The sequence below is a fragment of the Anopheles nili genome, chromosome 3, assembly GCF_943737925.1.
Source record: "Anopheles nili chromosome 3, idAnoNiliSN_F5_01, whole genome shotgun sequence".
Lineage (NCBI taxonomy): Eukaryota > Metazoa > Arthropoda > Insecta > Diptera > Culicidae > Anopheles > Anopheles nili.
In genome coordinates, this window is record NC_071292.1 from 50,101,142 (window position 1) to 50,114,776 (window position 13,635).

The following is a 13,635-nucleotide window of genomic DNA, read 5'->3' on the forward strand; positions in this document are numbered from 1 at the left end:
TTACGTCTTCATATGAACAAAACCAGACTCGATCGTGTGTTCCGGTAAACAGCGTATAAAATTAATTGCAAAATCTTCGATAGGAAACGATCATGTATAAATGTGTAATGAGTGCTATACAAATGAATGTGTAATTGAATATGATAACATCATAGATGTCATTGGTAACTAAGTTTTCGTGCGTAGATATAAAGTAAGTGATTATTAGGTGGCTTCGTTCAACGTGTTTTCGCTAAACTGATTTAACTTTCACCATTTTCAGCTTCTGTGATTATCTGCATACTACTTCTGAGTATCCTACATTTACGTACTACCATCAATTTCATAAGATATCAAATTTATTATCTTGTGCATTGATCTCTGTTTTAATTATTTCCGCTAAATATGGATCAATTTATTCGTGGAACGTGTGAAGAAATGTGTCCGAGAAGTGAAGTGGAGTTGTCGGTATAGTTTCATGCATCTTCATACAACTTGGTTGAGTATTTTTTGCTGAATAGTTTTGTTCGTTTGTTCTCCAGACGGATCCACGAGAGGATGGTGCATTTCTTCGAAACAGATCCCGATGCAGGCAAGTCGGGTGTGCCGGATCGCCACCGGATGGTTAAAGAATTTAGCCGATCGGCTGCCGACAGACGACAACCAAAGCCCTGTGAGATACGCACTCCAATGATGCTGCTTGAAACCGTTCACTACCTGCTCACAATGTTTGTTTTATTGAAATGTTATTTTTATTTACATCAAATAGTTTCTATAATTGTCTTCAAAAATTAATATCGCCCTAGTGTTCTGCCCGATATCAGGCGACCGCTTTATCAACGTTATGAATTTATTTTTGATCGAATGAGAGCTATTCGCCAAGAAATTGTTATTCAAAATCTATCTGCAAAGGAAACATTACCGATCCTAGAACCCATCGTGCGATTTCTTTGCTACAGTGCATATCAGCTCTGTGATGCACCAATTGCCGAGTTTGATCCTAAAATATGCGCTCAGCACTTACAAGAATGCCTTAAAAAAGTGATTCGTTGCTACGAAGAACTAGACCAAACACTAGCTTCCTCGAAACAATTGAACCGTTTCGAGATGGAGCGGATTTACTTGTCGTTCAATTTGGGCAGTGTGGAAGCAACGCAATCGGCAATCGATCGATACGGGAAGATCGAGCCTGCACTGAGATTGCATATTTCCACTCAGCTAGAGTGCCTACGGGGGAACTATTTCGCTGCGTTACAACAAATTAAGCAGTATGCTCCGCTGGAAGCCGCCGTGGCAACACTACAGCTTCCAGCACTCCGGCGCCGAATCTTACAGCAATTTTCTGTGGCCTATCAGAGCCGAGTGCAAACGGTACCGCTTCGATGGCTTGAAACTATACTCCACTACGAGGGTCACGAGCGCACGTGGCTATCGGACGACTGCCGTCATTATAACCTTCAGCTTGTGCCAACCAAAACGACTTGCAATGAAGGAGAGCCTACGGGACGTGACAATCGCAACAGCGCGGTGAAATTCGATAAGTCTCAATTCGATGTGCATCGAGGCGTGGTGAGTTCATGCGATCATGCGCATCTTTTATTCTTCAATAATTTCTAAACCTTTCCTCGGAAAAGTGCCAATAGTCGATTGCGAGAGTGCGTTCAGAATCATACAGATTGTTCGTACCTTTTCAGGTTCAAGCAAGGAAAGTTCCCTTTATTGAAGATGTCCTAAATCGCAGTGAAAACGTCCCAAGGATGTTGCTTGGTGCGAGATAAGACGTAAGGTGTGTGAATTTGTCGACACTCAATACTTTTCGATATTAAAAATTGTGTTTTATATAATTTGCGTTTTAATTTGCTGCCATTGGTGACATAATAAAACTCTACTGGATTTCAGCCAGATTAGCCAGATCAAAAGGTAAGATTTAACAGTTAAATGAAACCTAAACTAGTTATCCTGAATAATTTCTTTCTGATAAATAGTGAATTCTGTATATGATGGGTGAAATTTTTTAATGCGTGTACTACTTATTTTGAATCGCGTCTATCTTACACTTATCACGGTTCACGAATAGCTCTGGTAACAATGTATTGTTTGTTTTTTTGGGACTAACTTCTACGGAATATTTTCTACTGTGTGCATGGCATTCTAATCTCTATATTTACATCTGAATAAATGGTGCTCTTCAACAACGAGCCGGCAAGCAAAGGTTGACCGATAGAATCGTCATCATTGCAATGATGATTGCTAAACACCGATCAAGCATCGATGAAGAGGCCGCATTCCGCGGATGCTTGCGGCCATCGGGTTTTTTAGTGGGTATCACAGCTTCGTCGGACTTTGGGCCATCGATTTTATTCGTATCGATGCCTTCATGCTCCGTGGGAGCCTCCTCATCGAGATCGATCTGTTTGATCATCTCATCCGTGTTGTATAGTACCACCCGGTCGCCTAGAGGCTGCACAGGACGGAAATTGTGCGTCAATGGGTGTCCTTCTTCATCCTCAAGTGCTCGGAAAGCTTGAACCTGCAATACGCATTTCATCTTTAGTTACATTGTATTGCACAAAATGGTTTTACTATTAGCTTAGTATCGAAATCAATTTAGATCTATTAGTAGAACCGGCGTTAATTGCTAAGTCACACCCATTTCCAGAACGGATTGGTTTTAGGCTTCTAAAATGAATTATTTTTAGACAACAGACTGGGTGATCGTAATTTGATTAACATCAACGATATAATCAGTCTACCCAATGGCGAACGATTAGTCTGGTTTACCTGTGCGTGAGACAACAAAATCGGTTCCTTGAAGTCGATCCACGTGACCACCTCGCTGCATGGTGGCGTCGTCAACGAACCATCGTACGTGTAGTAGTGCAGCAGGTCCTTCGCAATGAGATCCTTCAGCGATGGTGGAGCGTCGAAGCGTGCCGATAAATGACTACCGGTAACGTTGCCCAACAGCTCGATGAACTCGCCGTACGTTGGGTTGTCCTGTGGGGAAATTTCATAGAAAAACGCCAACACCGTCAACCCATCGGGGTGGTTTAATGCCGTGCGGGCGTTTTTGTACTCTTGCTTGTAGAACACGATATGCAGCTCCATAGGAAATCTAGCATTGGAAGGTAGACAATCGAAAAACGCAGCAGATGAAGGCGTTTACAGCTTAATAGCTGTGCCGACAAGCAAAAAACTCACCGATGATTGTCGATCATATCCTCGCTGCCGAAGGTGTCATTATCGCCCCAATGAAAGTGCAGCTGGGAGTACTCGTACACACCGTCGAGTGGTCCTCCAGCAACGGTTGGTGTGACTTCCGAGTCCATCGTGACCACCACTGGAAACGTGGAAGATGATTGGTAAACGTGTCAATCACCAGATAATACCGAATGTGTGCGTCCGTTTGCAGGGACAATAGCTTCGAAGTGCTAATGTGAAGCTCGTCACGCCAATCGTGATCGTCATTCGGTCCCAATGGCACGTGGCTGTAGAGCGCGATCAGTTTGATCGGACTGTAACGCCGTAGTTTGGTAAATTCACTAAGCAAAGCTTAGAGGTATTTTACCAGCCAAAGTAACGAGAAAACATATCGGTTCTATGCGTGCGGAAAGTGACGTACTCTATTATTATTTTTAATGAAAACACATCGTAATCGCGATAATTATTATTTCTAATTAAAGCACATCGTAAAATTACATTTTATCATTGAAGTAATTTCGTCCCCAAACACTTTGTACCGGACGCTTTAAATTGGTGCATTTTGTGTAATCGCTGGCAAGCTTTTCCTTTTGTCATCGTTGTGACCTTCGTCAGTTGGTTGAAAAGGTACAACGCACAATAATGAATCCATGGCTAATTGGTTCAACACGACCTGGCACCTTCCCTTGAGTGCAGTCAGGACGGTAAGTTAAATTTGGGTCTGATTCTACAGGCATGAATTGGAAGCACTCCAAAATGGCGTTTTCGATCAATAGATCCTTTCAATAATTTTATCGATTCAACCAGGTAGGGTCCTTACACTGATTTTACTGATTATTGTAGTAACGAACACTGGCTGATTAAGCTCTCCAATAGAACTAGTTAATGGGGTTACTAAAGTACATTAATCTGAACTCACCCGTGTGGCCGTTGTTGGTCAGATTCGTTTCACGTGGTGATATGTCGAACCCGTGCAGCATCAGCGGTGGAAGGTTGACTTTCTTCACGTCCAATGAGTTGATGTTAATCGGGCTCTGGTGTTTACCAGTGCAGGAGTTGAATTGTTCGCCCCAGTGTGATGGGCCTGAAGGGAGAAGAAAAAAAAAGTAACACAAAGCAAATGCGTCATCGAAAGCAATCAACTAGACAATCGACATCTTCGTTGAGCCGGTATGAAGCAAGTTAATAAAGATTCTCCCATCTCGAAGCACGAATTCCCAGTGAAGGTGCTGCCAGCGAGAATATCATTTCAAGCCAGCTTCCACCAGAACGCATTGAGCATGAGCAATTAAAACAAACCAGCTGACATAAACGATCAGCGCAACAGCAGCAGGTGTGTTGGCTCGAATCAATTATTCATAACTCGTACGCGACACCCAACATTGACGCGTTGCTGTACAATGCAATTACCCCACGCAAATGAAGCGCACGTACTTCCAGTGGCGAGGTCTGATTGATCCGATTGTGAAAGCCATGTGCGCCCCACTTGCATGGTGCACTGACGATGCACCTCGCGTAGGACATGGGCTACTGGGTGGTATTTGTTTGGCCACCATCACCATTGTGTTCCGGTCGAGTTTCCGCAAAGGACAGATGTTCGATCTGATCCGGTCACTTTTAGCTGATGATCATTTCACGTGAGACCTTGGATCGAAACGTGTCCCCAGTAATGGTTAATAGGAAGTATTGCGCTTCCCCATCGCGACAGCCGACGAGAAACTAATGATGGGGCTTACTCAATCCCTCCTGGGTGGCCCCTAATGGATCTCGCTACCACTGTCAACACCTGGACGTGATGGACGTCCCTCCCTTTCTAGTGAGTGGGTTTTTCACCACACGCAGAAAGAAAAAACGAGTGTATGTCAACTGGGTGGAATTAGATTTTAATTAGATAAATAATTGCATTTACCACCCATCGGTAGCGGCGTGGACAGAGAATGCATTCTTCACGCTATTTCCAAATGGGCGTGTGCGTGTTACGGCGAAATATGACCGCATTCGAAAACCCCGACCGAGATGATGGGACATGAGCATTCCGATGGGAGAACCGTCGCGGCACTTAGGCTCGAACCATTACGCGTCCACCCAGGACGATCGTTATCTCACGGTGGCTGGTGAAAAGCAAACAACATTCGCGGGAAAACCTCACCCACCGCCACCAGTACTACTCACCTTTGGCACCGTCGTATCCGAAATCCTGTGCATGACCGTAATGGACTGGGGGAACGAGAAAAAAAAGAGGGAAAAAAAGAAAAACAGTTATTAAGGAGAATGCAGCGAGCGCGCTGGTTCGAAAATTGCGGCCTTGGAACGCGAACAGTAATCGCAGATATATGTTTTGGGATTGGAGTAAAGCTTTCTGTATGATCGATGACGTCGTAACGCCCTGTAGAGGAACGACTTCCTTCATTGCGACTGCAGTGGGAGCTATAAAAACCCGGGAAAACGGGTACATGTTTCGTACAGAAGATGGAGAAGACAACCAATCACTCTGCCCCTTCCAATTTTGTCTCTCTACTCAGCTCCATCGGTTTTACCTCAGACGACATTCGGTGAGGTTAGGAAACCTTTCGATTTCTGAACTCAGCCAGCTTTCCGTCGCGTGTGCGCAAACGTCTTCACTGCGCCCATTGCTGTCACGTCACAAAATTTAGCACCATTTTGGCATTAAAGTTTCTGGATGCTCTGACACTACGATGACAATGTCCCAAAAGGCCAACGAGCCTATTCCCTTTGGCGCTTTTTTTGCACTCTCTCGCTGGTTAGCATGAGCATTACGTTACCGGTGCATGCACGGTGGAAATTGTGTGTTTGCCGCGTGCGCGGATTGGAAAAATCAATTTGACTTCCCGATTCGTGCCGCGGCCGCATGTCGTGATCTCTGCTTGCGGCTTTAGCCTCACATGGCGCTCGGGCGTATTTGTGGTAGCAATTTTCACGTGCGGAAACCACAAACCCAGAGCCAGCCCTCGGTTTCGCTTGGTCGGCATAAAATGGCGTTAAATTCATACCGCCGCGTTGTAGAGATTGCGCCTTTTGTAGAGCTGCCGCCTGCAAGACTCCTAGCACGGGTAAAAACCGTGGTAAATCTGGTCTCCCCTGCACATGCCCGAACGGCTGAGATTCTTGCCCAACTCCGGGAACGCATGCAGACAACAATCCGTCGATCTGTGACGACCTCCGATGTCTTATGCTGATGATCCCGCTAATAAAGCCATCCGGTAATACGATCGCTGCCCGGCTGCGCTAGCTCTTAAACGATCTTTATTGATTTAATTGAAAGCATCCATCAAAAAAACCCCGAGAGCACGGCACCCCGTGAAAGGAATTCGATACCCGCAGGCGCGAAACGAAATCCTAAAATATCTCTCCAGAACACGCCACCGGCACGTGACACATGAAACGGGCTGCTGCAGGCGACAGTGTCCAAAGTCAATGCTCTTGCTCACCATCGGTTAGGTCTTGGTCATTGGTGCATTGGTGCAAGATCAAGTACAGTGCAATACTTCTCTATAGCCCCTTGGTCAATCCCATCACACTAATTGACAAGAACTGACCCAATCAGCTTCCAGGTTGTGTTCCCCAAGCGGCACCGTCTTTATTGTAGCTGTGCAATTTCCAACTCGATGCAGGCTTTATATTGTATCTGTCCTCCCACAGGTCTGGTGAAATTACACTCTGCCGCTTGGTCAGTGCCAAAGTCCGGCCGTGTCTCCCACTGCTCAATTGCTTGTAATGACGAATTATTAGCGCAATTGACACCCCATCGCCAGCTCATTGCTCTAGCGTTCTTGAGCGTTATGCTGGTTGGCAGCCGAACGTGTCGGCTTAATGATTGCGACTTTCTCACTCGGCTTTATCATGGGTCTTAGCACTTACTACCAACTAAGGTTGTGCATTGTGCAAACAACTCGCGCCTTTCATCGCCCCCTTGCGGTTTTTTCGTCGCAATTTTATGTCGCTGTGAGAAAATGTCAGCTGAGTTTTTCACCTCACCACCCACAGCAAGTGCAATAGTTTGAACGCATTGCAAGGCGTTCGAAATGCACCGACGAGCTTAACGATCGAGTGCATCGTGCACTGTTCATCCGGTGCGGGAAGATAGCGGCGTGTGTGTTTTTTTGTTTGCTTGTTTTGTTGCGGATGTTGCATATTTTATTCAAACGATCTTAGATCGGTAAATGCAAATTGCGTTCGGTATTTAGCCCCGCAGAAGCAACAACAAACAGGCGTCAGTAATTTGATATGCATTTAATCAGGCAGGTCTGAGAGAAGGGCCAATGACCACAACAAGCGGCTATTGCTATGGTCGATTTGATTTATTGATTTAAATACTCTCGTATTCGTCGTGTTGTGACACAAAAAAACCGGACACACTAAGCCGACAGGAGGCAATACCCCGTTCTATTTCACGTTTCGATAGGTTATCTCGTTTGCGAAGGCTTTTCCTGCGTCTCAATATATAGCTGTATTTTATTCGCTCTCATTGCTCTCTCATTGGCGCTTAAGTCAACTTTGTTTGCTTAACACGCATTTCTTCTGACACACACATACACACATTCCGTGTAGGTTTTCCATCCTTGAAGGCAACAAGTGACATCATTTGCCCAATTGGGTCGTTTGCATTTTTTTTTTATAAATAATTGAGCACAGAACAATCGTCACAGTCCTCCCGCGTAGCGAGAGCGCACGAGGTTCGCTCAGAATCCCGTGAAAGAAGCGACCGTTTTCCCGTGGAAAGGTCACCCGCCATTATACGTAAGGGAACGGGTCACAGAGACGTTAAATGTATATCAGCTTGTAACCTCGAGAAGGAGGCTTTGTCACACATAAATTTTCCAACATTTGCACCTTCAAAGCTGTGTTTTCGCATGTATATTTCTTCACTTAAACTGCCGGATCACGTTGAAGATCGAGAGTGAGCGGCTGCATCGGTGCATGCGGAGGTGGAAAATTTCGCATTTTTCGCGATCTGATAGCACCTGTTGTGATGGAACAAACGTTTCCTCCACCAAGATGGGGGACAAAATGCAAACAATGCGCTCTGACGACGAACACAAACCCAAGGGGGAGGTCTCCGGAGAGCAGCAGGAAAATAGTCGAATGATTTAACGTGGAAAACGCCACTTAGCCTTCCCGTTCCGGGCAGGTTCAATGTCAACCGGGCGGTAAGGGGAATAGCCGTTTAGCCCTCGGCAATCAACGCAAACGGTGAAGTCAACGAGGGAGCAAATGATTCGAAAATGATAAACGCCGGTCAGGAGAAAAATGACATCTACAAGACGTTAAGCACGAATCGCGCCAGACATTAAACACCGGAAGTCGAATGGGGCGAAAGAGATGGAGTGTGTTGTGTAGCGAGACACAAACGTTGACCGATTGACCGATCGCATGCGGAACCCGGCCCAAAGGGAAGCAATAATCGTCGACAAATTTGCGTCAGCATTAAACCGTCCCCGTCGGTCGGTCGGTGGCTTTGCATTACTACTACGCGTCTCCATTTTGGGGTGAGTGATTCTTCATTCGTATATTTTTTGTTTTAATCCCCCACTCTCCCGTCCTTTATCATTAATTTTCACCAGGGTTGCAAAATTCGCCCATCCAACCGGTAGCAACCGGTAGGAACTGAACACGCACAACCGCTACCAGATACTGCTGGCGTGGGTGTTAATGTCCTCTCTTTTTTTTTTGACTCTTAAGACATCCTCTGCTTTATGTTGCCCTCTCGAGCCTATGAACACGGTGGACTGGATTTCGCAAAATAATTTTATGTCATTTTTATCGCACCCCGATAAGCCGCATAGGCAGCACGAAATTCTATTCAAATGCCGTTTGCTTCATCTCTCGGTTGCCGATGCAATCCCGTTTTTCGAAGCTGTTTCAGGTCAAGTTCAGGGCTGCTGTAAACCATTTCGGTATCGCGTTTTGAGCTCACAAAATCACACACGAATTGTCACGTGTCACGTATTGCCATGGGACAGACGAACGGATGGGTTGAAAAAGTAAAAAAAATTACCCACCAACAGCATGTGATCGACGAACGCGCACAGCTGTTTGTATCCGGCGCAGCTTCTGGGCGTGATGCATCGATTTAGCTCATCCTCCCGGTTTTGCGATGAATATTCACATCGTTTATTGACAGGAAATTGCCGGCTGGGAGTAACGAGCATAGCGACATGTTTGGGGGCGCACGGGGGACGCGCATTTATTGTAACAAGTTGTTCAAATTTGAAATATTGTGTGAGCAAATGCAGTCCGCGCCTGGGATGCGTTGATTGCACTCATCGTAGCTGTGATCGTGGCTTTCAGGAAAATCAAATCTCGTCCGATCTAGCTTGCTATCGGATGGGAAAATCCGTATGATTAATGTGTCGCTTGCATAGACGGATACGCAGACGCCAAACACACGTTCAGCTTCAAAGCTTTGGGGCGGAATTATCAAGACAACGCGAGATTTCACAGGTGTATACCATTCTGGAGGGCCCATTTAAATGATAAGCTCAGCAAAGAAAACTCACCCCCCATGAAGGAAAGCCCTTCGGGATTTGTGAGTCACCGTGGAAAATCATCCCAATTTGTAACCCATTCAGAAAACGCTCTTAAAAGAGTAGGAAAAATGAATTGTTTTTTCGCTTGTATGGGTTTCCTTCTGACCAAAAACCCATTCACAAGAGCTCGTCATGCCGGATTCTTCTGTTCATGTTTCGCGTTATTAATTACCGTAACGAACGCCCGCAGTGGGTCATTTTTGTTCTCTCATGGCACGGTGAACGAAAAACGACGGTGGCTTGCAGCTATGCAGCGCATCAAACCGAAACCAAACCCACTTAAAATCCGGCCCTACAAGCGCGTCCTATTTATAGGGCAGCAGCAGCAAAAAGAAAAAGAAACACAGTTGTGTCGTAAATAATTAAACCTGTCAGCCATGCCACCAACACCACCGACGGCGGCGATCTAGCGATCGTGATGCGCCTGTCGCGATCTTGTGATTATGTTTAAATACCGCTCAATTGCATTGGCAACGTTTCTTCGGCATTAGTTACAGCCTTCGCGCGCCCCGTACAGCCCAAGCGGGAATCGGTCCGATTCGGTTCGGGTTGGAAAATCAAAACCAAGAAAAATGCATGTGAAGGTGATCTCGCACCACCACTGCATCCGATGCATAATTCACCATAACTTCCCGCACACGCGGATGCATAAACTAGCTTCAATTGAATGATGCTCGGAGGTTTGTTTTTTTTTTGTTTCGCTGTTTGGTCTGCCTTTTGTGCAAATACCAGATCCGGTCCCAATCCGGCGTCGTGCGATCGAACCAACCGACACCGAGGGTTGGATTATTTCGGTGACTAGCCGTGATTTTGTGGTTAGCGCGCTTGGTTCTTTTTTTGAACCTGACAACGGACACACATTCTCCGACCGAGTGGTTTTTTTCTTCTTTTCATTATCAAAGACAAACTTTGTATCCAAAAAGGGCCATCAAGGGATAGATCGTCTAGCCGGAGGTCAGAGCCACGAACGATTAACATCCTCACTCACAGGAAGGTCTATTTGTTTTGCATATGGACGACGTTTTTCCGGTTCGTTTACCACCTGCTCGCACTAGCCCAATCCCGCACTGGAGAACCCAAAATGGGCCCCCGCAACTGGGCCTCTGTTCTTCCCGCGTAACAACGTCCATACATTCGCACACACACACACGTACACAATACCCTCGCGGTATGAGAGAAAATAAAACTAAATCCCCCCCGAACGAGCTCGGGTTGGAAGGCGACACAACGGTGGTGTTAAATTGGAAAATTACCTGATAATACCAAAATTGATGCGATTAGCATAGCCGCCCGACTGCTGCCAGTGCCGCCAACGCGACGGCGGTTGCTTTTACTACAATAGCTGGTCGTCATGCTGCTACTGTTGGCCGACGATGATACGATGCTGCTGCTGCTGCTGGCACGAAAATTGTGACGGAATCTCGCCGCGATCGACGTGCAACAACCCGCAAGAGGAGATTGGCCTTGCTCTGCAAATGAACAAGCAAAACAAAAAAAAAGCGCACTCTTTTTCACTCGAAATTTCACACAAGCGCCGTTTGCGCTCCTTTCGAGCGATAACCAACCAACCGACCGACGACGGCAGGGTCGCACGTTCGCGAACCGATTAATCAATAAAATCAATTTATGTCCAAGCGCGGCATCGCTCTGCTACACCACGCTTTGCTTTTACCGCACCGTTTGCCGGTTGCCGATGTGATCGGGAAAACGCACCACCCACTGGGTAGTAGTGTGTTAGTAGACCCGTTCACTAAAGACGCTAGTAGTTGAGCTAAACTAGTGCACTCTTGCCGAGGTGTTGCAGACGAACCAACGCTGGAGGCGTTAACTGGCGAAGAATAGACGTTGGTTTTTTTTGCTACCTATCGCACGCACATCGACACTTTCACGCCTGGGTCGGAAGTCGATTTGTCGATTCGCTAAATGCACAACCACCCACTCGAACACACAAACGCACGCACGCATTCACACACGAACAGTTTATTGGGTAGCACTCGATTCCGGCCGCCTGCAGCAATTGGTTCTTGAAAAGGGCTTAGTGAAGGGGCTTTTTTTTTTGTTCAGGGCCTACTGTGGTGGGCAGTTTTCGAATTTTGCTGCAATTGCTTGCAATGCAATTTTCACCTCATTACGTATGCTCCTAGCCCAACGGTGCTTCACTCGGTACTCCGGCCCAGGTACGTCCGCCTTTCGCTTCTAGGCCAAAACAAAAAAACGCCTCCGAGAACAGGTGAACATTTGCCTGAAGATGCGCTTGAAAGTTCGCCAAAAAAGAAGCTGAGCCCCACCTTGCAACGAAACACCCGCCGTTGGATCCTCCGGTGCGTTCTTCGCGCCGGATTGCCGTGTGTCCTGGTTCTGTGACGTCCAGCAAAGAACTGAGCCAGGTCCCGAGGCAGAGTGGCGTTGATAAACCGTCGTTTGCGTCGTTTTGCGGTGGGAAATGTTTGCGGCGGCTAACGGCGCGGAAGGAACCGCGCGATCTCGTTCGTTTTCCAGGGCCCACGGGGCCGATCCCCTCGCAGGGGGTGGTGGATTTTCTCGCACGATCGTACAACCTCCCTCGCTCTCTCGCTCTCTCTCTCTCTCTCTCTCTCTTGCTGTCTTTTGTACGCGCAACAATGTCGCCCGGATGGATAGAGCTGTCAGCGCAATCTTCGGCGGTTTCGGACGACGAGATCTGACGACCAAAGTGACCGTATCACACCACCGTACGGTTCTTATCCATTGCAAGGACAAGATATGAACTGTAATCTTGCTACCTGCTTCCGTGTACGACATTCTGGGTGAAAGGTGCTGATAAGGAAGCGTTCGAAATACTTGACTACCTGTAAAATGCACTTCCACCATCGTTTTTCCAAAGGGCCAGGTTAATTTTCTTTATCTTGCAAACATTCCTCAGCTCTTACTCAAAACGTCCGAACGTTGCATGGCCGGTGTTTGTGGTGCCTCTAACACACATTTTTGGTGCTCTTTCAAGGCGCGCTCGTTATTATTCCGTGTGTGTAAAGGTTTCTTGCCTGAAACATCGCCAGTGCACAAACCGACACGCACGTTGCGCTTACTCGAGTGCCCAAGTGCCGGTTACTTCAAGTCACGGCTGTTTGCCAAACCCTTCCCCGTGTTCCACTTGAAGAAAAGATCAATGTTAGCTTGCTCCATCCTGAGACGCACCCTTGCGACGGTGTGGGGGCTACAACTCGCTCGAAATCGAACCCGACCGGAAGGAACCGCTAATTTGAATGTTGATCGTTGCGATTGTCACGTGTGACGTATTTTCGCACGAAACGAGTTTGCTTTATTTTATTTTTTTTTTTGATTTTTTTCATCCCCCCATAGCGTCCGATAGGTGCTGGGAAGATATGTATGCTAATCGCGGGTTTAAAATTAAACCATCCTTGGCTATGAAAATATGCGATTTTAGGCACATTGTTGGTAGTGGCATGCTAGACCAACGTTCAGCATCCATTAATGTGGGTTTCGAAATTTTCGCACGCTAATGCTCGAAATTCGTCGATCAGCCACCAAACACAGCTCGTTTCAATTCGTCAGCCATGCCAGCGCCCCAGTACAGCCGGGGGGTTTGGTGTTAATTCGCATCGTAACAACATCTTCCCGGCACTGATGAAGATGTACCTTTCGATAATTCAATACGCAGCCCAGTTAACAGCATGCGTCAATAAGTGGAGCAAATCTTCACCGCACGCATTAGGTTCCTTTATCGGTTTATTCATATCAAATGCCAGAGATGCTGCTGGTTATGAAATATTTCATGTATTTCTCACCATCACCATATCTCTAACCATCTAACCTCTGGTTGACGTTTACGCTCAAATCCGCTCCAACAAACACCCTCGTGGGTGGATTCGATTGCTTTTGCTGACTCGGTCAGCTGTTCGCGTTTGCG

The 13,635-nt window shown here is 46.6% G+C and overlaps 2 protein-coding genes across 2 annotated transcripts; one reads left to right on the forward strand and one right to left on the reverse strand.

The window, feature by feature from the left end:
- Positions 1–384: 384 nt before the first annotated feature.
- LOC128727505 (germinal-center associated nuclear protein) lies at positions 385–1,814 on the forward strand. Its single transcript, XM_053821423.1, has 4 exons — positions 385–443; positions 522–707; positions 786–1,548; positions 1,674–1,814. The coding sequence occupies exons 1-4, from the start codon at positions 385–387 to the stop codon at positions 1,755–1,757; spliced, it is 1,092 nt and encodes a 363-aa protein (XP_053677398.1). The 3' UTR covers positions 1,758–1,814.
- On the reverse strand, positions 1,228–11,393 carry LOC128727504 (carbonic anhydrase 7). Its single transcript, XM_053821422.1, has 7 exons — positions 11,302–11,393; positions 10,982–11,197; positions 5,353–5,397; positions 4,100–4,264; positions 3,181–3,319; positions 2,761–3,094; positions 1,228–2,509 (listed from the first exon to the last, which is right to left on the reverse strand). Exons 2-7 carry the CDS (start codon positions 11,079–11,081, stop codon positions 2,168–2,170), a joined length of 1,125 nt encoding a protein of 374 aa, XP_053677397.1. The 5' UTR covers positions 11,082–11,197; positions 11,302–11,393; the 3' UTR covers positions 1,228–2,167.
- Positions 11,394–13,635: the final 2,242 nt, after the last annotated feature.

What these genes read in the sequence shown, in the direction of transcription:
- LOC128727505 (XM_053821423.1), top strand. Translation starts at nt 385, where the DNA reads ATGGATCAATTTATTCGTGGAACGTGTGAAGAAATGTGTCCGAGAAGT. An exon ending in CCGAGAAGTGAAGTGGAGTT is followed by an intron (nt 444 to 521) that starts GTCGGTATAGTT and finishes TTTGTTCTCCAG; the next exon opens with ACGGATCCACGAGAGGATGG. An exon ending in GTTCACTACCTGCTCACAAT is followed by an intron (nt 708 to 785) that starts GTTTGTTTTATT and finishes ATATCGCCCTAG; the next exon opens with TGTTCTGCCCGATATCAGGC.
- LOC128727504 (XM_053821422.1), bottom strand. Translation starts at nt 11,081, where the DNA reads ATGACGACCAGCTATTGTAGTAAAAGCAACCGCCGTCGCGTTGGCGGC. An exon ending in CGGATACGACGGTGCCAAAG is followed by an intron (nt 4,265 to 5,352) that starts GTGAGTAGTACT and finishes TTCTCCCTTCAG; the next exon opens with GCCCATCACACTGGGGCGAA. An exon ending in GACCAACAACGGCCACACGG is followed by an intron (nt 3,320 to 4,099) that starts GTGAGTTCAGAT and finishes CCACGTTTCCAG; the next exon opens with TGGTGGTCACGATGGACTCG.